The sequence below is a fragment of the Mirounga leonina genome, unplaced genomic scaffold (genome assembly GCF_011800145.1).
Source record: "Mirounga leonina isolate KUSES-001 unplaced genomic scaffold, KU_Mleo_1.0 Mir_115, whole genome shotgun sequence".
Lineage (NCBI taxonomy): Eukaryota > Metazoa > Chordata > Mammalia > Carnivora > Phocidae > Mirounga > Mirounga leonina.
The window spans coordinates 86,944,452-86,968,881 of NW_023270268.1; the positions used below are offsets into that span (position 1 = coordinate 86,944,452).

The following is a 24,430-nucleotide window of genomic DNA, read 5'->3' on the forward strand; positions in this document are numbered from 1 at the left end:
GTAACATAAAATTGAGCATTTTAACCATTTTAAGGTATATAGTTCAATGGCATTAAATATATTCACCATGTCTAACTATCACCACCATCCATCTCCAAAACTTTTTCATTATCCCAACCTGAAACTCTGCCCATTAAACGCTTGTTCTTTTTTTTAAAGATTTATTTATTTATTTTAGAGAGAGAGCGAGAAAGAGCGCGCGTGAGAGAGTGCGCACATGTGTTCTTTAGAACACGGGGAAGGGCAGAGGGAGAGGGAGAGAAGCAGACTCCCTGCTGAGCGGGAGCCCCTTGACCCTGAGATCATGACCTGGGCCGAAGTCAAGGAAATCAAGAGGTGTAGACTTAATGGACTGAGCCAGCCAGGTGTCCCTTAACATTAGTTCTTGATTCTACCCCCACCTTCACTCTTGGCAGCCACCATTTTACTTTCTGTTTTGATGAGTTTGACTACTTGAGGTGCCCCATATAAGGGGACTCATACAATGCTTTTACTTATATGTCAGGCTTATTTTACTCAGAACATGTTTTCAAGGTTCATCCGTGTTGTAGTGTGTGTCCGAATTTGCTTCCTTTTTAAGGCTGAATAAAACTCCATTGTTTGTGTATACTGCATTTTGTTGGTCCATTCATCCATCAGTGGACACTTGAGTTGCTGCCACTTTTTGGCTATTATGAATAATGTTATTGCATTTCATGGGAGGATACTGCTAGGTTTACTCCCTAGTTAATGCAAGTCTCAGGAAAGTGCTGCTTCCAGGAAAATGTATTTTTTCTTGTCAGCAAATTCCATTTGAGTCCATGGCATTCTGAAGGGACAAACTTATAGTGTTATTTTATAATCCTAGAGTTCCTGCAAGCCCTAGAATTGACTGTGATATGAGGAAACTAACGGATTTTATGTACCTACTATGTGCTAAATACCTGGCCTAGTCTAAGGTAGCCAAGACCATTTTATACATGAAGAGCGACCTACTCAAGGTCTGCCAGTTAGAAATGGTCTTGTGACTACAAAACTCCTGGCTTTTTTTAGTTTACCACTTTTTAAATATAATATTCTACACATTAGAATTGTGATGTCAAAAAGTGGATATGCATGTGTTTAAATTTGTCACATTTTGAGAGAAGGTAGCTTATTTCCAAATTCCTTTGATTTTTAGCCTTTTCTTCTATCTCATTGCCTAAGAAACCATTGGCAATAACTACTTCCAGATGATTGATTTAGACTTCAGGGCCACTTGGAGCTGGTGGCAAGATTGTGGATGTGATTGGCCATCCTGGGTTCTAGCGCTGGCTATGTCCCTTGCTTGGAGGTCCTGGGCAGGTTACCCTACCCCTTCACATCTCAAGGTCTTTATCACCTTCATTCCTCACAGCCACGTTCAGAGGCTTAAATGAGACTTTTTGCATACATACACTTTAAAAAGTTAAAATTACCATTATTTTCAGAGAGTAGTGGCCAAAGATGCAGATTCTGGAGTCAGCGAGGTCTAGGTTTGAATAGCGATTCTCAGTGTCTCAGAGATGGATTTAGCCCAGCGCTGCCATCGTAAGTGCTTAGACATGCTTGTTGTTGCTGTCATCATATATTTAAAAATGTTTTATTCTGCCTATTGAATTGTCTTGGAAATAAGAAACAAAAGGTGTACGTGGTCCTGCTAGATAGAGAGGCACAAGCTACTAGATCGCCAGGGATTAGTGCGGGAATTAGTTGAGGCTGCTATTTTTACAAGTCATCCACTGGAAGTGACACTTAGCCTTTTTGTTTGGTGAGCTACCACGCTGAGAGAGAGAAGGAAGGGAGCCCTGGCAAAGCTGTGTGACTGGGTAGAGAAGGGAGGAGTCAGCTGAGCCTTTATGTGGGCAGCTATTTGGCGATGTCCTCTGGGTTAAGATAACTCATCTCCGTACATGAAGACAGGCTCAGGGTCAGGGGCTGTGACCTAGAGGGGATGTGGGGGTTGTGGCAGATGATTAAGATCCTGGAACATCGTGTGGAATAAAAGTAGCTGTCAGTTAAGGTGAATGAGTATCTTCTTTTGTATTTGATTACAGTATAGCAGTAACTTAAAGGAAATTCTTGAGAAATCATCCACTTTCATGCGATGTTGTTTTTCATTTTTACTGGACCCTGTCTCTATTCACATGTTCATAATTTTCATAACACTTAAAATGTATTTATACATTTTACTTATATTCACTTATAAGTGAATATAATAATTAACTTAATAATTAACAAAGACCAAAATTCACATCGCCAACCAAGTTTATAGTTTCAGGTCATCATCAGGGGAGGTTCTTAACTTATATTTTTGGAACTCCTCATTTAGAATTGCTCTCAGAGCCCCTGGTTTTCTAAGAAATATATTCCTTCATGGTGGCAAATCCTTATTCTTTAGGGTAGATTTAGTTTAGGAAGGAGCTGGAGGGACACAAAGTCAGAGATGCCACAGTTTCAATCCTACTTAAAATCAGAATGAAGGTGTGACTCTGAGGCGGAGAGACTGTTGTTTGATTTGGTTTACCAACCAGCTTTTTAAACAGCCCCCAACGAGCAGTTAAAGAAGTGATTGGAGTGAAGGCAGCCTTCTTGGGCAGAGTCCTCTTGGCATCACATGTATGCACGATACTGATTTATGCATAAAGCTCAACGTATGTTCACTTAAGGAAGAAGGAAATCAGTCTTATTTTGATATGCGTGTGGTTGTTGTTAGAAAGAGCTCCAAGTCATCATATATATATAAGAAATGTTTTCTTTTGCCTATTGAATTGTCTTGGAAATAAGAAACAAAAAAAGGGTGTAAGTGGCTCTGCTGGACAGAGAGGCACAAATTACTGGATTGCCAGGGATTAGTGTGGGGATTAGCTGAAGTTGCTAATTTTATAAGTCATGGTGTAGTCACATCTCCTGCTAAGCATTATGATACAGTTTCTGGTATTGGAAATAAAATAGAAAGCGTGATCCTGTTTTTATACAAAATCATGACATGGGTGCTGTGTGTGAGCTCTCCGGTTGTGTGGAGGTCAAGGTAATGGAGGGGTTGGCTGCCCAGTTAAAATACACCCAAACTGTGAGGTTGTTTATAGAGCTGAACACTTGGAGGAGATCTGATGAAAACAAGAATTCCTAAAGGTCTAGAATCTTGTGAATCTGTTTGTCAAATATAGAAACCCTGAAGCCAATGAAGCCTCTTAAAATGTTGAAAATTTTAATATTTTTATTTTTATTTTTTTATTTTTATTTATTTATTTTTTTTAAGATTTTATTTATTTATTTGACAGAGAGAGACACAGCGAGAGAGGGAACACAAGCGGGGGAGTGGGAGAGGGAGAAGCAGGCTCCCAAGGAGCAGGGAGTCCGATGCGGGGCTCGATCCCAGGAGCCTGGGATCATGACCTGAGCCGAAGGCAGTCGCTTAACCAACTGAGCCACCCAGGCGCCCCCAAAATGTTAATATTTTTAAAGAGACAAATCCCAGATATTTATTTGGGGGAAGAAGAGAATGTTATGTTGCAGTTAGCAACATTCAGTTTACCAAGTGCATAGTTAACCTCAAGGTAGTCATCCCCTGACTCTGCTGAAGGCTTTCAGATCTAGTGGTTGGTTTTTCCATTATTTAATTTTAGAAATCCTTTTTTGTCTCCTCCCTTGCCCTGCTTCCCCCATACCTCATAATAGATATTTGTTGAGTGAAATGTTAACACTTTGCCAACCTTATACTAGACTAGTCAAAGACAAGCCTCAGAATAATATGAGTGATGCTTCAGGAAAGCAAAGTTATTGTTCTAGGATAAGCCTGGGGGGAAAAAAAGGAAAAATTTCCTCTATGTGGAACTTTCTGTTTTGGTTTTCTTTTCTTTCTTTCTTTCTTTCTTTCTTTCTTTCTTTCTTTCTTTCTTTCTTTCTTTCTTCTTTCTTTCTTTTTTAAATTAAGATGTGAGTCACATACCATAAAAGTTACCATTTTATTTTTATTTTTTTATTTTTAAAAATAATTTTATTTTTAAATTTTTAAAAAGTTTATTTATTTAGTGATCTCTGCTCCCAGTGTGGGGCTCAAACTCATGACCCCGAATTCAAGAGTTACATGCTCTTTTGACTGAGCCAGCCAGATGCCCCAAATCACCGTTTTAAAGTTATATAATTCAGTGGTTTGTAGTATATTTGCAACATTGTACAACCATCACCATTGTCTTATTCCAGAACATTTTCCTCACCTCAAAAAGAAACCCTGTATACATTAACAGTCACTCCTTGTCTTTTCCCTCCCGGCCACAGTCAGCCCTAGGCAACCACTAATCTACTTTCTATTTCTATGGTTGTGCTTATTCTCAACGTTTTATATAAATCATATGATGTATGGCTTTTTATGTCTGGCTTCTTTCACTATGCAAAATGTCTTCAGGATTCATTGATGTTGTAGCATTTATCAAGATTTCATTCCTTTTTATGGCCAAATAATATTCCTTTGTGTATGTATAGATATGCCACATTTTTGCTGATGAATATTGCGACTGTTTTCACTTCGGGGCAGTCATGACTAATGCTATTGTGAACATTCATGCGCAAGTTTTTGTGTGGACATGTGTTTTCAATAATCTTGAGTATATAACTAGGAGTAGAATTGCTGGGTCATATGGTAATTCTATGTTTAACTTTTTGAGGAACTGCCAAACTTTAAGCAGGATTTTGTATAAACACAGGATCATGTTTTCCATTTTGTTTCCAGTCCTGGAAACCGTATGTCAGGAAAACAATCTTAAAAAATTCTTTTAACAAAGGATATAAACTTTAGAATAAACCTTATTGAAATGATAAATAAAAGGCTAGTGGTGATTTTGAGGCACTAGGGCAGTTAGAAAGGGTTTACTTAAGTCATTAATTTTCCTCTATCCTTTAGCTCATTGACTAGTAGTTTTGTTTTTTCATATTAAGTGTTTTATTTTGAAATAACTGTAGGCTCACAAGAAGTTGCAAAAGTAATAGTGCTCTTATATACCCTTCCCAGCTTTCCCTGGTAATGTTACTTAACCAAAGTGCATTACTAAAACCAGGAAATTGATACTGATACAGCACTAGTAACTAACCTAGGGGATTGGTTGCTTTTGAGATGGGTTTCCTGCCAGCCCTTGTCTGTGCTGCTTTTTTCCCCTCTCCTCCCGGGTTCTACTTCGGAGGTGCCAGTTAGTTACCTGACTACGGTATATTGCTTCTGCCACCCAGACTGACAGAGTACATACTTTATTAAAAAGTCTAAGAAAGACTTGATGGTGGATGGATAAGAGGTTGGCTAATATAGAATGTTTGTGCCTTCCCCCCAACATTTATAAATTGAAATCCTAACCCCCAGTGTGACGGTATCAGGAGGTGTAGGGTCTTTGGGAGGTGCTTAGGTCATGAGGGTGGAGCCCTCATGAATGGGATTAGTGCTATGAATTTAAAAAGACCCCAGAGGGCTCTCTCCTCCCTTCTGCCATGTGAGGTCACTGCAAGAAGTCAGCAGTCTACAACCCAGAAGAAGGTTCTTACCAGAACCCAACCATGCTTGCCCCCTGATTTTGGACTTACTTAGAGGCTTCAGGACCACGAGAGAGAAATTTCTATTGCTTATAAGCCCCCAGTCTATGGGTACTTGTTAGAGTAGCCCAAATGGACCAAGACTGGGTTATTTTCAAGGAAACTAGGAATGCCAGGCTCTAATACTTGGGGCAGACACTGGTAGAAGCCAATCCTGTCTTCACATGGTTCCTTCCTTGGTTCCATCTGTCAAGAGTCAGAATTCTGCAGTGAGGAGTGGGGTGCAATATGGCACACCAGCCTTGTCCTAGACCAGGGTGGTAATTCTTTGGTTCTAGGTCTGGATTTAATTCTGGGATAGTAATTACCTTCTGCTCCAGTAAACAGAAGAGCTAGACGATCGTCCTAAGGTGTGCACCTGGGCCCTAATTCCCTGTTCAGCTGAGGTCCTGTTTGTAATATAGCTGATTTTAATGTGTCCCTTCTTTTCTTTCAATTTTTGGCACAGAAGGGTAATTCTGAGGAATCAAAAACTACTTATATTTATTTGGGGATGGCAAGAGTCTTTATTGGTTGGAATACTACTTTGTCTGAACATTTGAACAAAAATCAGTCTTAAAAATACCAGAAGTTCATGGTGGAATTCGCTCCTTCACTCTCTCTTCACTTTTTTTTTTTTTTAAGATGTATTTATTTGTTTATTTGAGGGTGGAGGGGCAGAGGGAGAAGGAGAGAATCCTCAAGTGGACTTTTCCACTGAGCGCAGAGCTCCACGTGGGGCTTGATGTCACAACCCTGAGATCACGACCCCAGCCAAAATCAAGAGTTGGCCGCCCAACCCACTGAGCTATCCAGGCACCCTGACTCTCTCTCTCTTCACTTTTGATGGAAGGGAGGGCAGAGAGAAAACAAACTTTAAAAGTACATTTCAAGTGGTTGGTTGATATTTGATTACAGTAGGAGAACCTACACTTATGAACTGAGCAAGCGGTAGGAATTCTGCACAAAGCACTGTTGGAGCTGGGGGCTTTGGAAGTGGGAAAAACCAGGACACGAGAGGGACTGCTTGCTCCATCCTCACAGGTGCGAGGCGGTCAGCTTTTTTGGGGTGTGTGCTTTGTCTCCTGTGTTTGATCCTGCCACTGGTCCCAAGTGGTGGGTATGTGGAATGGCCCCAGCCGCAGGGGAGGACGAACCCATCATGGTCTGATGTGGAGAGGGAGGAGGGAGGACTGTGAGCTGGGATGGCATCACCGGAAGCAGGTGCTGACCGAGCCCTGACGGTGAAGGTGAGAAGGGCTCTGCTCTTTGCTAGACACATGGAGGTGACATATCTTGAGTGGCGGGCGCAGAACTGCATAGCTGGATATAATGCCGGAGTGTGTCTAAGTGTGCGTGGTTCTGGAAGTGTGTCCAAAGGTGGAAAGTGGGCCCCAGACCTTGTGCCTGCACGCAGCGATGGCCTCTTCTTCAGTCTGCTGACCTTGCTCATAGAGGGGCTGGTACACCGCTGCTTAACTCCCACACTTAGCACTAACACTGAGAATTGGTCCAGGAATGTCGGTCCTTCCAAAATCTGCTGACACAACATCCCGTTATTGCCAGGGCCCCCTGAGGAGTTTGTGGCATTTAAACTCAGGTGTAGCTGAGGCAGCAGTAAACCCTCATTCTGAACGCTGATGATATTACCCTCTTTCTTATGCCCTTCCCTTTTTGGAAAATGGGGAGAAATACTTCTGTTTAACATTGGCAACCCCTGAAAGGGGAGGGGTATGTATACTTACTCAGGAATCAGTTTCTCTTAGAAGTTGATGCTAAAAGCTTTCTCACTTCAGAGTAGATACCTGCTTGGCACACACAGACTTGTGTGTCACACGTTGTTTCCCTTTCTGGAAAATGTGGAGTTAAATTTAATGCCCATGGCTATAGCCATTTACACACAAGTTTCTGGCAGAATTTTCTGTCTCCCTTTTGATCCCTACAGGAAATTGCTTTAATAACTGACTTCGGGGGCACCCCAGGTGGAAGTTTTCCTCCTGTAGAGGCATTTGTGTGGTGTTAGGATACATTGTTTCCTTTGATCCCCACAGTAATTAACATCCTCCCATTTTATGGATCTAGAAATTGAGCAGCAAATTTAGAGGAGCCTGAAGTCTCCCGAGTTCTTGGTGACAAGGTCTGGATTCCAACCCAGCTTTCGTTCTCCAAGCCCAGTACCCTCTTCCCTCCCACAGGTACCTCCTCAAGTCCAAGCTGTTCCCGACTTCCTGGTCCTAAAGTGCTCATTAGTGCATTACTCATAGTCCACAAAAGTGGATTCTGGTTAAAAGAAGATGTAGTTGGGAACTTTGGGGGAAGGGCACAGGCGAGAGAAAATGCAGAAGCCTCTTCGAAGAGGTGATGGGGTCGGACAGAGCAGACATGACCGCAGGCTCTGCCCATTGGGGGTCTGTCCACACAAAGACTAAGGAGGCACTCCCCTACCCCAAGTTCTCCCTCCTGCCCCTTCCCCACCGTGATGTGTCATCCAGGGCTGGGAGGGGCTCAGTGCTGGGACCTGCTCTGTCTGCCCGATGGGAACCAGAGGCCGACTTTGCAGCCATCCAGAATTCATTCTGGAAGAAATCTTAAGCATTCCTCTGCTTGAGTCAATTCTGATGGTTTTTAAAAATAGGCTCGTATCAACAGGCAACCCAAACTACGCCAGTCTCGAGGAAGCTGGAGCAATACACGCAAAGACTAGTCCAGGGAAGCGGGTTTGGTGCTGTCAGTCAGGCAACAGATAGTAATTATAATAATTATACTTCATTTATGCAGGCCTTTGCTGCTGGCAAAACACGGCTCTCCACAGGAGCGCTTCATAGCCTTAATCAGTTTTTCCATTGTATCGCCGAGGGCACTGCCGCTCAGGTTGCACCCCGGCCAAGGGACAGAGCTGGAACTTGGACTGAAACTTTTGGCCATTTGAATCTCCATGGTCTAGAAAATGCAACATGGCCTTGTCTGGGGTGGGAGGAGGAGAGGGGACACACGGGATTCGGTCCTTATCCTGCAAGTTCTAGAAGGCTTCTGCTTGCTGCTGGTCAGCTTGAGGTGAGAGATGAGCTTCCCTGGGAGGTGACTGCCAGCAGACCAGGCGTGGACCCTCTGGGTAGGAGAGGCCGGCTTCGCTGTTGCACATCTAAACACAGAGCGCGTCTGTCCAGATTTCAAATGTGCGTACAGCTCTTCTACCCAGAGAGTTCAAGGACATCTTGGTGCTTCTGAAAAACGAATAAGCTCAAGGGCAAATAGAATTACCTGGTATGATTGCTTCTTAAAGTTGGCTCTAAATGATGTGTTTTTAGAGCCTATGAAATGATTTAGGATCATTATCCTGGCATGAGTCCTCCGGTTGTGGCGCTGACTTGGGCCTTTCTGTAAGCCCTGGTAGGTGACACTGGTTTTTCTCTTCGTTTTTTCCCCTCTGAATTAATTCCTCTTTCTCCTCTGTCTCTGACTCTTACTATGGAACTAAAAATTATTTTCTCTTTCTTATAGCTGGTAGACAAATCTAGTAGTGTTTTTTTTTTTTTCTTTTTCTCTCTCTTTTCCCCCTTCATTTTGATTGGTGCTAAAATTTGGAATCTGTCTTCCTGTATTTATACATACAATTTCCGATGATAATGATTTGTGTCTGTGATATCCCAAAATGTCAAATATGCCCAAGAACTAAATACTATTGTCTATAAGTGGCTAGGGAAATAGAAAAAGGTGACATGTGGCAGAAGCATAAATATATATTTTTGCCCTTTGGGGGTATGTTAAGTAACCGTGTGTTCCCACTCCCCCTTGCCTTGTACCTCTCTCTTCCTGCCTTAGTTCTTAATCACTCATGTGCGTACCTCCTTTGGTTTATTCCCTCTTTTCTATTTCATTCACACCTTTACAGTCTCCTCCTGGCCACATTCCCAACTTGGCCACTCCTTTCTCTGAAGTTGGTGTGTGGTTGGTGGGCGAATGTCACCTAATCTATGTCCATGGAATTGTCTGGTTCATTGTCCACCAACTGCCCTTTTTGCTGACAAAACAGAACACCACTGAGGAGACTAGCTGTTAAAGAGTTTCCTTAAAAATCCTGAGCCAAGGGGCGCCTGGGTGGCTCAGTCGGTTAGGCGTCTGCCTTCGGCTCAGGTCATGATCCCAGGGTCCTGGGATCGAGCCCCGCATTGGGCTCCCTGCTCAGTGGGAAGCCTGCTTCTCCCTCTCCCACTCCCCCTGCTTGTGTTCCCTCTCTCGCTGTGTCTCTCTCTGTCAAATAAATAAAAATCTAAAAAAAAAAAAAAATCGTGAGCCAAGTATTTGGAAGAAGAACCTAGACCTTCCCCCTCAGCACCGTGTTCCCTTCAGTTACTCCACTTCCAAGAAAAATATTTCTTCTGAGAGGTATGCAGTCACTAAAGAAAAGTAAGAGGGGGAGCAGCTTTGAAAGCGAAATCCATCCCTTCAGCCCCCAGCAAGTTGGATGACCTCCACTGTGCATGGCCTCTCTGTTGGCACAGGTGACAAGACTACTTTCCAGCTGCAGGTTCGACAGGTGGAGGATTATCCTGTGGACCTGTACTACCTGATGGACCTCTCCCTGTCCATGAAGGATGACTTGGACAGCATCCGGAACCTGGGCACCAAGCTCGCCGAGGAGATGAGGAAGCTCACCAGCAACTTCCGGTTGGGGTTCGGGTCTTTTGTAGACAAGAATATCTCCCCTTTCTCCTACACAGCGCCGAGGTACCAGACCAATCCATGCATTGGGTGAGTGACCGGTAATCCTTCTGTTGGGTATTTAAGGGTGGGAGAAGGGAGTAGCAGGAACACTTAGCCCAAAGAAAGGACTAGGGAAGGCGTATTTGGGGGCAGTGGGAGAGCAGACTTAAGCGTTTAAACTGATCAGCCATGACCCAGTTCTGTCCCCCCCACTATGTGTGGAGACATGAACTGTTGCAAGGCTGTAGGAAGGTATAATGATCATAGCTCATTTGTTTTCCTGCCTGTCTGACACAGCACTGTTTTCTTTTTTTTTTTAATCTTAATGCATTCTTTTTTTTATTATGTTATGTTAATCACCATACATTACATTGTTAGTTTTTGATGTAGTGTTCCATGATTCATTGTTTGCGTATAACACCCAGTGCTCCATGAAGTACGTGCCCTCTTTAATACCCATCACCAGGCTAACCCATCCTCCCACCCCCTCCCCTCTAGAACCCTCAGTTTGTTTTTCAGAGTCCATAGTCTCTCATGGTTCGTCTCCCCTCTGATTTTCCCCCTTCATCCTTCCCTTCCTGCTATCTTCTTCTTCTTCTTCTTTTTTTTTTTTAACATATAATGTATTATTTGTTTCAGAGGTACAGGTTTGTGATTCAACAGTCTTGCACAATTCACAGCGCTCACCATAGCACATACCCCCCCAATGTCCATCACCCAGCCACCCCATCCCTCCCACCCCCCACCACTCCAGCAACCCTCAGTTTGTTTCCTGAGATTAAGAATTCCTCATATCAGTGAGATCATATGATATATGTCTTTCTCTGATTGACTTATTTCGCTCAGCATAATACCCTCCAGTTCCATCCACGTTGTTGCAAATGGGAAGATTCCTTTCCTTTTGATGGCTGCATAATATTCCATTGTATATATATACCACATCTTCTTTATCCATTCATCTGTTGATGAACATCTTGGCTGTTTCTGTAGTTTGGCTATTGTGGACGTTGGTGCTATAAACATCGGGGTGCATGTACCCCTTCGGATCCCTGCATTTTTATCTTTGGGGTAAATACCCAGTAGCATAGCACTGTTTTCTAGATTAAGATAATGCTCTCAGGAAGTGAATACCCAGGCGTTCAGGGAAGGAATGGGCAGAACAATGGAGACTTTCCCCTTGCTTGGGGTGATTGAGGTGCTTGAGGATAAGGGAATTATTTGTTGTTTATGTAAATATAACTTACCTTGACAAAATGAAATGGAAATCGTGTGTTTTAAAGGTATGACTTTTTTTCCCAACGTAAGTCAAGTACTTGAACTAGAAAATATTTGACAGATTATCAGCAGGAATTTCTAACTGCCACAACAAACAAATCCAAACGTATGTCATGATAGAAGTTTATTTCCTGGGGCTCCTGGCTGGCTCAGTCAGTTAAGTGTCTGCCTTTGGCTCAGGTCAAGATCTCAGGATGAGCCCCACATCGGGCTCCCTGCTCAGTGGGGAGCCTGCTTCTCCTTCGCCTTCTGCAGCTCCCCCTGCTTGTGTGCACTCATGCACTCTCTCTCTCTGTCAAATAAATAAAATCTTTAAAAAAAAAAAAAAAAAGTTTATTTCCTGCTCACCTAAATCCAGATGGGTCTCCTGATCAGTGGACACCTCTCTTCCAAGCAGGGACTCAGGGACCTAGGCTCTGTCCACCCTGTACTTCTTCATCTTCCCCACGTGATTTTTAAAGTCATTGTGTCTGGACGATTGCTCCTAGGTAGAGCTTATGGGCCAGGGCTGAATGGCTTTTGCCACTTCTGCTCCTGTATTTTATCAGATAGAATGGAGTTCTAACAAGGAGGCTGGAAACTAGGTTGGCTGTGCCCAGAAGAAGAGGAAGCAGGATTGGTGAACAGGACTCTGCCATCGTGTACTTGTGTGGGGGGTGGAGGGTCACGGCTGCCAACTCCCTAAGGCAACCCTTGTAAGGTTGGTTTGTTTCTAGTCTTGCACATGTTCCCATAAATGTCAGGAGGATGTGGTCTGACAGTGAGTGGTAACTTCCAACTCTTTTTTCTCATCCCTACATCCAACTTTAGTCAGGCTTTGGGACATAAGGTCCCAGAGTAGTTACTAGACAAGAAACAGCTAAGACTTAGGTTCTTACCAAGTGTCAGGCACCACACGACATGCCTTGTACCATATGGATTATCTCATTTAAATCTCATGACAGTCTTTTGAGGTCTCTACAGTAGATGTGAGCCATACTCCGCAGATGAGGAAACCGACACTTTGAATAAACAGTGAAGCCGAGATTACACAACTAGTAAGGGATGAACTTGGGGCAAAAGTGAAGATAAACTGCTTTCAGAGTCTGCATTCCCAGTAATACAGTGCTTACTTTTCCCCATCCAAGTCACACAACAACACGGATGCTTTACCTGGGTCCAGTCAGAAGGCTAATTAATACCCGACCCTCAAGGTGCTTGCCTGAGGGCAGTGTTAGGTGATGCTACTCTAACAGTTCCCAAATCTCAGTGGCGCAGCACCATCCGGTTTATTTCTTGCTTGTATAAAATCTGATGAGGGTTGAGCTGTTTTCCGTAGCAGCTCTCCTTCAAGTGGTGACTCGGATCCAGGCTCTTCTACCTTATGGTGGCATTTTCGATCCTTGGGTTACTTGGCTGCCGTACAGAGGAAGAGAGCTGTTCCTAAGCCCCGAACCTGCCCAACACCCTGGCTCATCTTCAGCAGCCTCAACAGCTCCCAGCCCTGCGTGGGGCTTGGTGGTCAGGATGCGGTTGTGTTTATGCTGGTAATGTATGTTCCCTTTAATCTTTCTGGACCCTCTGTGCACTCTCCTTGAAGCTCCCTTAGGTCTTCCCTTAGGGCTTAGGAACTGACACAGTGGTGGGAAAAATCAATAAATAAGAAAAAGGTTTAAATACAAAAGCAAGTCTAAGTTTCTTAACTTCGAAGAGGCCTAGGTGTCATCATTTGCTGGATTTAGCTTCCTCCCGGCCACAGGTGGCTGCTGGCATTATTAGTCTGGTCCCGTCTCCAAGGCACCTTCAGCCAAGGCTCAGTGCCAAATGTCCTCTTGCTGGAGTTTTACTTCTGAGGAGGTGCAGCAGCATCTCTTTTTTTTAAGATTTTATTTATTTATTCATGAGAGACAGAGAGAGAGAGAGAGAGAGAGGCAGAGGGAGAAGCAGGCTCCCAAGGAGCAGAGAGCCCGATGCGGGACTCGATCCTGGGACCCTGGGATCGAGCCCCGCGTGGGGCCTTTTGCTCAGCGGGGAGCCTGTTTCTCCCTCTCGCTCTGCCTGCCGCTCCCCCTGCTTGTGCTCTCTCTCTGACAAATAAATAAATAAAATCTTCAAAAACAAACAAAAAAACCCAAATCTTTTTTTAATTCATCAAGAGTAGTGATTCTGTCTGCTTTTTCACCTCTGCCCTCTGATTGGGCCCTGTCTGCTGATGGAAGGGTGTGTCTCCACAGTCATTTTCCAAGGACCCTCCATTCACTAGATTGGAAGCCCAGAGAGGATGAAGGACTGGCTCTGGGAACTCAGCATTCGAGTATTCAAGGTTATTACACACCGCTTTTCCAGAGTCCCTCTCTAAGCCCTAGAAGGCAGAACCAACTGTAGACAGTGAAAGTCTTCACAGTGAGCACAGGCACACCGAAGAAGAATGGGAGTTTTGAAGGAAATATCAGGGATAAGTTAGGCAAATCTCTCTTCTCCAAGCTGGGCACCACATCAGGGAGTCGCTCTTTGGGTCGATGAGACAGGCTGAGATTGATCTCCCCACAGTCAGGCACTGGAACGTGTGCGGTGTCCCAGGTCTCAGAGATCCCCACTGCTCGTGGGGAGAACATCGTGAGGTGGCTCTTCCTGTGTCTGGTCCAGCCTGTGTGTGCTTTGTTTGCCTTTCTAAGTTTTAATGGTCTGGTAGCACTGGGCTTGAACCACATGCTTGGCCACTGCTGTCCCTACCACTCTCTCATGTCACAGCTGATCTGCCTCACTTGTTTGCCTTTCATCCCTGGCTCAATGCACATTGTCTGTGATCCTTGCCTATTCTTTTCCTTCAGCTGGTGTGCAGGGGAAGGTCACAGGGTTCTTCTCGAGCTCCAATGGCATCTTCAGTTGGGTTTTGCTCCCCTTTGGGAGTGGAAACAGCAGAAGCCCCCAGGAAGGGTAAGATAGTCAGGAGGGAGGGACTTAGCCATCTATGCAGGACACCTCAGAGAAAAGAGAGCCAGTTTTTCATGGGGGCTTCCCTGAGGTTTGTCCCTCCTCTTGCTCCAGACATTCCTGCTGAAGGATCAAAGTCCTAGACTCATCCCTTCCTATCTTAGAATGTGCTAGAAATGCCAGAACTGAAGTAAATAGTACCAGGTCTGCCATAATAAGAAAAAAGACATAGTATAATTTAATCATCACATTAAAGAACTGTTTAATTGCTATTCTGATTAACAGGAAGAGTGTCACTGGGAAAAATCATGTGGTGTTCACATACAGGATTTGAAAGACTAATGCAGCATGTTATCTCTGGTCTTGAACGCATTTTCTTTTGCTAGAGGTATCAGGCTGTTGTTGAAATACATGTCATGTCTCTGGGCACCTGGGTGGTGCAGTGGGTTGAGCGTCTGATTCTTGCTTTTGGCTCAGGTAGTGATTTTGGGGTTGTGGGATCGAGTCCTGCGTTGGGCTCAGTGCGCGTAGTCTGCTTAAGACTCTCTCCCTCCTTCCCTCTCCCCGCCACCCCGCACTTGTTTGCATGCTCTCTCTCTCTTTCTCTAAAAATAAATCTTTAAAAAAAGAAAAGAAATACATGTTATGTCACATTTATATGTGGAATCTAGAAAAGTCAAATTCATAGAAACGGAGTAGACTGGTGGCTGCTGGGGGCTGGGAGGTGGGGGGAAACAGGGAGACATTGGTCAAAAGGTACAAACTTCCAGGTACAAGATGAAGATGTTCTGGGGATGTAATGTACAGCATGGTGATGGTCATTAACACTACTATACTTGGAGCATATACTTGTATAGTTGGAAGTTGTTAAGAGAGTAGATCTTAAATGTTCTTGCCACACACACACAAATGGAAATATATATGCGAAAATCTGCACAAGTGAGATAACACATTTCATCCTTCATCGTTTGTGTTTTTTCTTACCTTTCCTGTATTCCTTCCAAGGGGTCATATTATTTCTTCTCCGCCTTGATGGTATGATTTCGTTGTCTTCTGGCATATCTTGCGGCTGACGAGAAGTCTGCTCTCCGTCTCATGGTTTGCCTTCTCTCTGGTGGCTTTTAATATTTTCCTGTGCTTTTCATATTCTGTAATGATATGCATTTCAATGTGTCTAGATTGAATTTACTTTTATTTACATTGCTTAGAATCTGGTCTGCTTGTTTAGCCTGAGAATATATCTTTTTATTCTTGAATATTCTCTTTCTCTTTGATCCCTCTCTCCTCTTTATTTTCTAACGCTAATTTCCATAACAGGAAATTTCTTCTAGTTTACCATTTTGTTCTTTAGTTGCTTCATCCATACACTGATGTTTCATTTTTGAATTTCACTGACTATATTTTTTATTTGGTTCTTTTCCAAACTTCTGTTTTTGATTCTGTTGTTTTTTTTTTTCCAGAGCCTTCTTTTTTTCCTTCTAATAATATCCTGTTCTGGCTTTTAGTATCTATTCTTTCCTCTTCTTTAATGTCTTAAATATCCTAGTCTTCTAGTACTTCGGATCATTCTGTTACCTCTGTTTCTTGAACTGCAGATCGTCCCGTTTGTTGCATTTGTGGACATTCCCTCATGGTGGCTTGTTTCTTGTGGGGTCCAGAACTTTGTCATTTAGCTCTTCTTTTCCCACGGTGGTCTTCCGCGTGAGCATCTCAGCCCCAGGCCTGCTGGCCTGTCTGCATCCTTGGGTGTATGCTTGGGTGGGTGTATGCTTGCTGCCGCCAGGACCCTCTGGGTCTCGATGGGACTAGTTTTCCTGTTCATCTCTCAGTTGGGGCTTCCTTCAGCATAAAAAATATACTGAGTTCTGACTTGCTCGGGCCTGGAGTTAACAATTTTTATGGGTGATTCATCTTGCCCTTGGCCCGGAGTGGATCTTCCTTGCTTCTTTCCCAGGCTAATGGTTGGAGTTTTTATCTTTGATGTTGGTGACAGGGCAGCTCTTTGTAGTGCTCAGCTTTTTGCAGAGAGCCCCATTCCAGGGCTTCATCCGTCCCTGTTCAACTCCCGCCCCCAGCCTTTAGGACCTCCACCTGATCGTGGCACCTCCGGGAGCTCTTCGGCCTGAACTCTCGCTCCAGGCCCACCTTGTCTCTTAAGTGCGCTCATTTGCCGAACGATTTTTGTTCTTCATTTCTGGCACCTGAGATTTCCCTGCTAAACTTCCATATTAACATTTGGGAAACATTTTATGTTATCTAGCAGCTCTAAATACTTAAGAGTAGGAGGGGAGCTCTTTCCACGTCAGCTCATCCCATAATATTGTCCTGAAGCCTTGGATTGTTTCTGGATTTGCCTGGATCTAGTGTCTTCAAATTGCAATCACTTTTCATATGTACATGCTCCCCCCCCAGGCAACTTAAGCCTATATACTTCTTGGTTCAGAATTCATAATTTAGTAACTCCCTATACATGGCCCTAAACAGGGCTCTCTGGGCAGACGCAGGGTGGGTGTTGGAGCGTTTCCCGGCATTAGACCACCAAACACCCAGACCTTAAGTTCAGTCAGGTCTTCCAGGGGTTAAATTAAATAACTAGTTGCAGAGGACATCGTATTTTAGTGACTGTGAGACATTCAGCGGCATCTGTGTGTGACAAAGCCATTCTCCTCTCACTAAGAGGTGACTGATCTGATTATAGTAATTTCCCTGCCATGAAGACTTCTCTCTGGCAAACACATTATCTAGTTCCCGATGATTTAATAGTAATTCTCCAGGTAAAAACATATCTACTTAATGTTGCTAGCAGGAATGAAAGGGAAAAGGGAAAAAATGCCGCGCTCATGTTGGTGAGCTTTTCACAGCTTCTCTGGCTTTCTCACTGAATGACAGTTACTGTTCTGCTCCTCTCCTCCCTTTCCTCGACCCACATGATCAACGCCTGAAGTCCTAAACTGTGGACCAGAGCCACACAGAAAGGGGTAGCGGCTTGGAGGAAGGGAGTTGGTGTATATTAACTCCCTCCTGCATCTGTCCGTTTGTCCAGTTATAATAACTACTGATGGGACCTCAGCTCCTTCTTCCAGCCAGGAACAGTTTCCATGGCCTTTTCTTCATGGCAGAATGAGATGGGAATAAAATGTTTGGGTGGCCTGGGTTCTAGAAAGCACAAGGTGCAGGGGAAGATTTGGGGAAGAAAGAAGGAGTGAAACGAAGGGAAGGCAGATGGAGGGGAGCGTGTAGCGGAGGAAAGGAGCCTGTCCATACCTGCCCTGGCTGCTGCTTGGCAAGTTAGGCAGGATCCCCTAGTAGTTCCTAAGCCTGTTTCCCTTCCCATGCACATGGCTTAAATTGGATTATAAAGCCTCCCCCCCATGCCTCTCCATGAGTGGGTTTTTTTTTCCCATCTTTTATTCTGAAAGAGGGACTTCCTTAACATGGCCACAAACCTGCGTGGTCTCTTTCTGTCTGCCTTCCCAGCCTCCCCTTGGCCCAGCCTCACCCTCGCTCCCCGCCCTGCAGGGTCACTGGCCTTCCTGTGCTCGGGCTCCCCGTGTTCTCTCCTGCCACAGGGCTCTGGCATGGGTGCTGCTCTGTGGCCAGGACCCGCTCCCCTTCCCCCTAGAGAATCCACTTGTGAAACAGCGTAAGGCCTTTCTTCCTATGTCAGTGGCTGTATGTGAAGTTGAGACTCCTAGATCCATAATTGGGATATAACTTCCTCCAGGCATGGAGCCACTTGGTGTTACAGGATTTTGTGTCCCCTTAGTGCCTGCGGTTCTTGGTCATGCTACTTCGAAGAATGGTGAGGTAGACCAGACGAAGAGTGGTGGGCAGCAAAGCAGAGTTTATTGAGCAAAAGTACAAAGCTCCCAGAGAGGGAGGGGGGACCCGAGTGGGTTGCCCTCAGAGTTTCTAAGTTTGAGGGTCTTTATGAGGTCTTTTGTGGAACTTTCTTAAGCCATCAGAGTGTGCTGAGTCATGCCAGTTAGGGCTTTGGTCACGTTTCTGTCTACCCATTAGGTTAATGTCCATGTGCTGATGGTCTTTTTTTTTGCTGACATCTGGGGGCTTTGTCTTAACTGCCCCTTGCCTGTGATATTGACAAATGCTTTTGTGGTTAATTGTCTTATTTTAGGACGTTTTGCAGAAGTCATTTCTGCAAAGGCTGCAAAGCAGAATGTCAGTGCAGTCATGTCTAAGCTGTAAAACAGGATGTCGGTGCTGTTTTATTGTAGCTGTCCTAACTCCGTATTTTCTTGTTGGGGACCCTGGCCCTGGCCACTTAACTGTCCAACTAACTCCTAACATTGGGATCTCTACCTCAGACTGCAGATGAGATGGTCCAGTATTGTAGGAGAAAGATGCAGCATTCACCTGCTAATGAGATGCCATACTTGCCTCCTCCCAAATTGCCAGATCTAATTTTCTATTTGAAGATGGTTAGTTTCTGAATGATTTCTGTTGCATTTAGGAGAGCTGATCGTTTATCACTGCAGTGTTTACAAATGAACGAAGTAGCAGAAAGAATGTTTTCGTTCCTATTCCATTAACATTTGCTCTTGCGCCAGGATGTCGCGGGTGTCTCTGAGGGGGTTGGCACAAAGGGGTTATGTGATCTTTTGGCACATGGCGGCAGCAGAGGTGATGTGGGAGGCTGGTTTCAACGAGCACCTCTGTTCAGGCTGCTCTCACTCGACATGGCGCACCTTCCTCAGCCCAAAAGAGCCTTCCCTGCTGTGCTGCCTAGGCCACGGTGCGCATGTCACTGGTCCCCCGCATCTTTCAAGGCCCACGGCAGGGCTCCTCCGTGACGTCTTCCTCTGACCACAGTAGCCCACTCTTATCCCTACTTTTTCGAACCATTTGTCCATTCCATTCACTGAACAACCTGGATATGCTGCCTTGCCTGTAGCTTAGGCCTTGGTGTTTGTAGAGTAAGAACCGTGTTGTTTCTCTTTGTGCGCTCCACTCTGCCTGTCCCCGGGGCACACAGTAGGTGCTGGGTAAATGTTGCTCGAGGCACTCTGTGAACACCCTCCGTGAACACACTGAGTGCTTGGTTGTTTAAGATTTACCTACGGTGCTGGAAAGTGACTCTTTCTCTTCTTTCTTTCCAGTTACAAGTTATTCCCAAACTGCGTTCCATCCTTTGGGTTCCGCCATCTTCTGCCTCTTACAGACAGAGTTGACAGCTTCAACGAGGAGGTTCGCAAACAGAGGGTGTCCCGGAACCGTGATGCACCCGAGGGGGGCTTTGACGCAGTTCTCCAGGCGGCTGTCTGCAAGGTAACTCTTCTTTCTGGTTTCATCTCTACGTGTGGGTGGGCGTTGGCACTACCTATAGGAGATGGCAGATTTTGAGCCATCCAGCCTGTGGTTCCTGTCCATTCTTACATCCGAGGGTGAGCTCGGGGACGCGTGGGGAGATCTACAGCAGTCCAATCAGCTGGGGCTCAGTGATGGGTCGGGGTTGGTGCATGTCTGTGTGTCAGGGTGTGGCTGTGTGCAATGGGATACTGTCTTTGCCAGAAGACAGCTGTTCTATGTTTATACTTCAGGCTGTTTTGCTTCTTTTCAGGAGAGAAAGGTAAAGTTCAAGCCCTGTGCATAGAAACTTGTTGAGCTTTCTGGCCCGGTTTTGGTAAATCTTAAAGATTGTTGTATTAGGGAATCCAGCTGAAGAAGAGAATTGCATGTCATCTTAGGTTGCATTTCTATTTGTTTGTTTTTCTCCAGCTTTTTCTGTGATACGTGAATCCAGAGGGAGGACATAGACTTAGGTCAGACATGAACTCATGCTTTGAGAGGTTGCAATCTCAGTGGAGATACATAAATCTCAGTGAAATATATAAATGGAATGTTGGTAATGACTTTTTTTTTTAATTGAAGAAGAGTTGACACATGATGTTACATTAGTTTCGGGTATATAATATAGTGATTCGTTAAGTGTACGTATTACACTGTGCCCATCACAAGCGCAGCTTCCCTCCACCACCGTACAACACTTTTATAATACCATTGACTATATGATGTAATGTATGGGGATTAACATAAGAATAAAAAAATTAAAATTAAAAAAAAAATAGTAATACCATTGACTATATTCCCTACGCCGGACCTTTTATCCCTGGAAGTTATTCTTTCCAGAACTGGAAGCCTGTATCTCCCTCTCCCCTGCACCCATTTTGCCCACACCCCCCAATGCCCTCCCTCCCCCCCACTACCCTCCCTTCTGGCAATCATTAGTTTGTTCTCTGTATTTATGGGTCTGTTTCTGCTTTTTGTTTGTTTGTGTGTTCATTTGTTTTGTTTTTTTAGGTTCTATATAAGTGAAATCATATGGTATCTGTCTTTCTCTGTCTGACATATTTCATTTGGCATAATACCCTCTAGGTCCATCCATGTTGTCACAGATGGCAAGATCTCATTCTAATAGCTGAGTAATACTCCATTGTGTGTGTGTGTGTGTGTATCTATATCCATTCATCTGTGGATGGACACTTGAGTTGCCATTATCTTGGCTATTGTAAATAATGCTGCAGTAAACATAGGGGTACATAAATATTTTCAAGTGTTTTCATTTTCTTTGGGTAAATACCCAGGAGTGGAATTACTGGATTGTATGGTATTTATGTTTTTAATTTTTTGAAGAACCTCCCTATGATTTTCCAGTGACTGCACCAATTTCTATTCCCACCAGCAGTGCGTGAGAGTTCCTTTTTCTCCATATCCTTCCCAAGCCTTGTTAGGTAATAACTTAAACTAATTTTCTACTGTCAAAGTAACTCAGTAACAATAACCAAAGATTTTTTTAAGAATCACTCGTGAATTTGCTATCCCAGCACATACTTTTATAATTTTTCCATAGTGGTCATCATAGAGCATGTGTAAATGGTAACGCTCTCTCGAGAATTTTGGTGGCTCAGCAATAGGGCAATCGTTGGGGCTCCCATGGTTGGGGGAGGGCTGGGAAAGGGGACTGGAACTCAGTTTGGAGAGGCTGCTGTTCATGTACTAAGTGGTAAGCACTTAGTTGTCCACTTACATAGTTTCTGACCTCAGAGAGCATGTGTTCAGTGTGTGACAGACTGACTTTTTCTCTCCTCAATCCTTGAGTGAGGGATAAGAGAGCCCCAGTTGTCCTTTCTGATATAAAAAACTGAAGTGGTAGACAGGGAGGGATAAAGGGAAGGAAACATGGGAAGAAAGCGCAGTCTCCTGCGGTCCTCTTCTTGGTCCCACTGCAGCTCTGTTGTCATTCGCTCTGTCCTTGGGACCACCCCTAAGGAAGGTCTCACAGTGGCTTCCTATCCAGGATGGCTGCAGCGTGACCCTTCCCAGCTGCTGGCCAGAGCCACATAGTCTGATTCAGAGGTTCCCTGGGCTTTGTAGGAGTCCAGGAAGGCCAGATGGAACATAGCTAGAATGTGTTCAGCTCTCAGTCGTTACAGTGTGTCACAAAATGGGCCACTTACGGATTTGCTTCGGAAAGAAAAATTACATTGTTGGCTGGCATTCAGACATCGATCGTATGAGACATTGTCTTCACAGATATTCTGCCAAATCTAGTTCTTGGCAGGGTTAAATAGTGCAGGGAAAACAAGATCCCTCTCATCTCCCTATCTTGAGAATTTTGTGGGTTTTTTTTTTTTTGCGGGGAGGAAATCATCTTTAAGGCTTGGGGCAAAGAACTCAGTGATAAGATAAGCAATGTCCAGTTCTATTAATTCTGTTCGCGTAATCGGCATGGCGTGACTGAATGCTAGAGGCACAGGGGTCTCTGAGAAGCCGTTGGGTCCACTCTTGTGCCTACAGAGCCTTCTTATACCACCCCAGGCCCATGCAACTCTTCTTGCCTTTGGAAACTTAGTATTTCAAGACTCGAGCATTTCAGAGATGCTAGCAGATTTCTTGAACTCATTGCTTGGATCTGGTGTGTGAATTATTGTTGCCTAAGAGGCACTTTCTGAGTATGTTTCAGTTTTTTTTTTTTTTTTTAAAGATTTTATTTATTTATTTGAGACAGAGAGAATGAGAGAGACAGAGAGCACATGAGAGGGGGGAGGGTCAGATGGAGAAGCGGGACTCGATCCCGGGACTACAGGATCATGACCTGAGCCAAAGGCAGTCGCTTAACCAACTGAGCCACCCAGGCGCCTGAGTATGTTTCAGTTTTATGTCTGTTGACATTTCCTCCCACCATGGCCTTTGCAATAGCAAGTGCCTGGAAAGTTAGTAAGTGCTTGGAATGATCTAGTCTGGGAGCCAGCAGCTTCTCCCTTACTATTTCTCCTTTTTTGTGTGTGTTGTTCGTTTATGTTTGGGGACATATCCAGAAATTTCTTTCTTACTTGGAATCACCTATATAAGAAATGTCATCCTTTCTGGTTCACCACACCTTTACTTACAGAAGCCAAATATTGGAAATAGATTTTGACTTACCTTTTGATGAAAGACTATGTAACAATCATACCCTTAAAGGACATTTAAAGACTTGAATAATTCTCAAGATAAAGTAAGAGAGGAATGGAGAGCAAGTGACAAAACAGTATAGACATATGATGTTATTTTGCAAACAAAAGAAAGAAGAATATGGAAAAGATTGGAAGCAAATAGAAAGAAGAGTTAACAGTAGTTGTCTCTGGTTATAGGACTATGTGTGGTTTTTGTTTTTTTCGCTGTTTTTGAATTTTATATTTACCTACATTTTCACATTGCTTTTGTATGATTTTTTTTTTTACTTAGAATGAAACATCTCAAACATACAAAAGTAGAGAGAACAGTGAAATGAAACCCATGTACCTGTTGTCCATCTTTGACAGTGACCAACTACTAGCCAATCTTGTTTCATTTGTGTTCCTCACCATTCTCTCTCCCGTTATTTGAAGCGAAGCCCAGATATCATTTGTTTCAATGATGTTTAGATTTTTAAAGATAATTAGATTTTGAGAGGTTTTTTTTAAGAGCTAAGCATTTCTGACTTTGTGTGCCGAGTTTTCTGCTGCCTCCTGATTGGCGCAGATTAAAGGCCCTTCCACTTAATCCTGCAAACTGAGCATGAGAGAAGCTGCAGGCCCTTGAGCTGTGCCTGGAGAGCAGGGTCATGGAGGCTGGAGCTGGCTGGGCCGCATGCCATGCCCCCACCCCACCCCCCAGCAGCGAGTGACCCTGAGCCCTTGGAGATGAGCTGATAGCAGGCTTAAGCAGCTCACAGGGAGCTCTTTGTTCTGGTTTCATTCTCGCTCTGGTTTTCCTGGGATAGACTGTTATCAACTTGTGGGATTTAGGGCTATGGAATGTTCACATGCCTGACCTTAAATCCCACCTCTGTGGCCCACTTCATATTTCTTGGAAAGCTGTTCTTTGCAAAAAGAAGGAAACTTTCTGTTTAGTATTCCATTTAGGATAAGGATCCTGATTCTACGAGTACAAGTTTTTTCCCCCAGCAGGTCACATTGCTGTGAGAGGCCATTTAAAGGCGTCCACAGCCCAGGGACGCCTCCATCATTAATGCAGACATTTTTTCCAATGCCTTCTACCTGGCTAGGTTGGATAAGGGAATAATGCTACTGCCCTTAATTTCTTATCTTTACCTAGAAATCTATGCTCGAACCTTTCTTGATCAGAATAGTAATTTCCCCATTACCACTTTTATTGCTTGCCCAGGACTTTCTAGAAGTTGACTCTAGGTTGTTTGTTCTGAAACTGTGTAGATGGAAGTGTGATGAGTGGTTCATACTGGAACTAGGGCTGCTTTCCTGTTCTCCCTGAGCTAGGCCTGCCCTTGGCCTGGGGAGACAGGGGAGGGGTGGCCCAGGGGCTCTGCCTTCCAAGTTGCCAGTCACCACTTTGTGGTTGTTCATGGTTAAAGCAGTGACCTGAGAATTTCAGCTTGACCAGGTGTATCCTGGCTGCACGGGTTCCTAGGGGCTGCTTTCTCCAGTCAGACAGAAAGTAAGATGTGTGTGACCCAGCACATTCT

General features: G+C 44.3%; 1 protein-coding gene across 3 annotated transcripts in view; it reads left to right on the forward strand.

Annotated features, from left to right (window-relative positions):
* ITGB5 (integrin subunit beta 5) overlaps positions 1-24,430 on the forward strand; it is a 114,678-nt gene that overhangs the window by 22,214 nt on the left and 68,034 nt on the right. For all 3 annotated transcript variants that reach the window (XR_004678241.1, XM_034999987.1, XM_034999988.1), the window contains exons 4-5: positions 10,059-10,308; positions 19,566-19,734. Coding sequence is in view for 2 of the 3 variants with exons in the window: in XM_034999987.1 (XP_034855878.1) it covers positions 10,059-10,308; positions 19,566-19,734 (419 nt within the window). In the remaining variant the exon portion in view is untranslated. The remainder of the gene's footprint in view (positions 1-10,058; positions 10,309-19,565; positions 19,735-24,430) is intronic.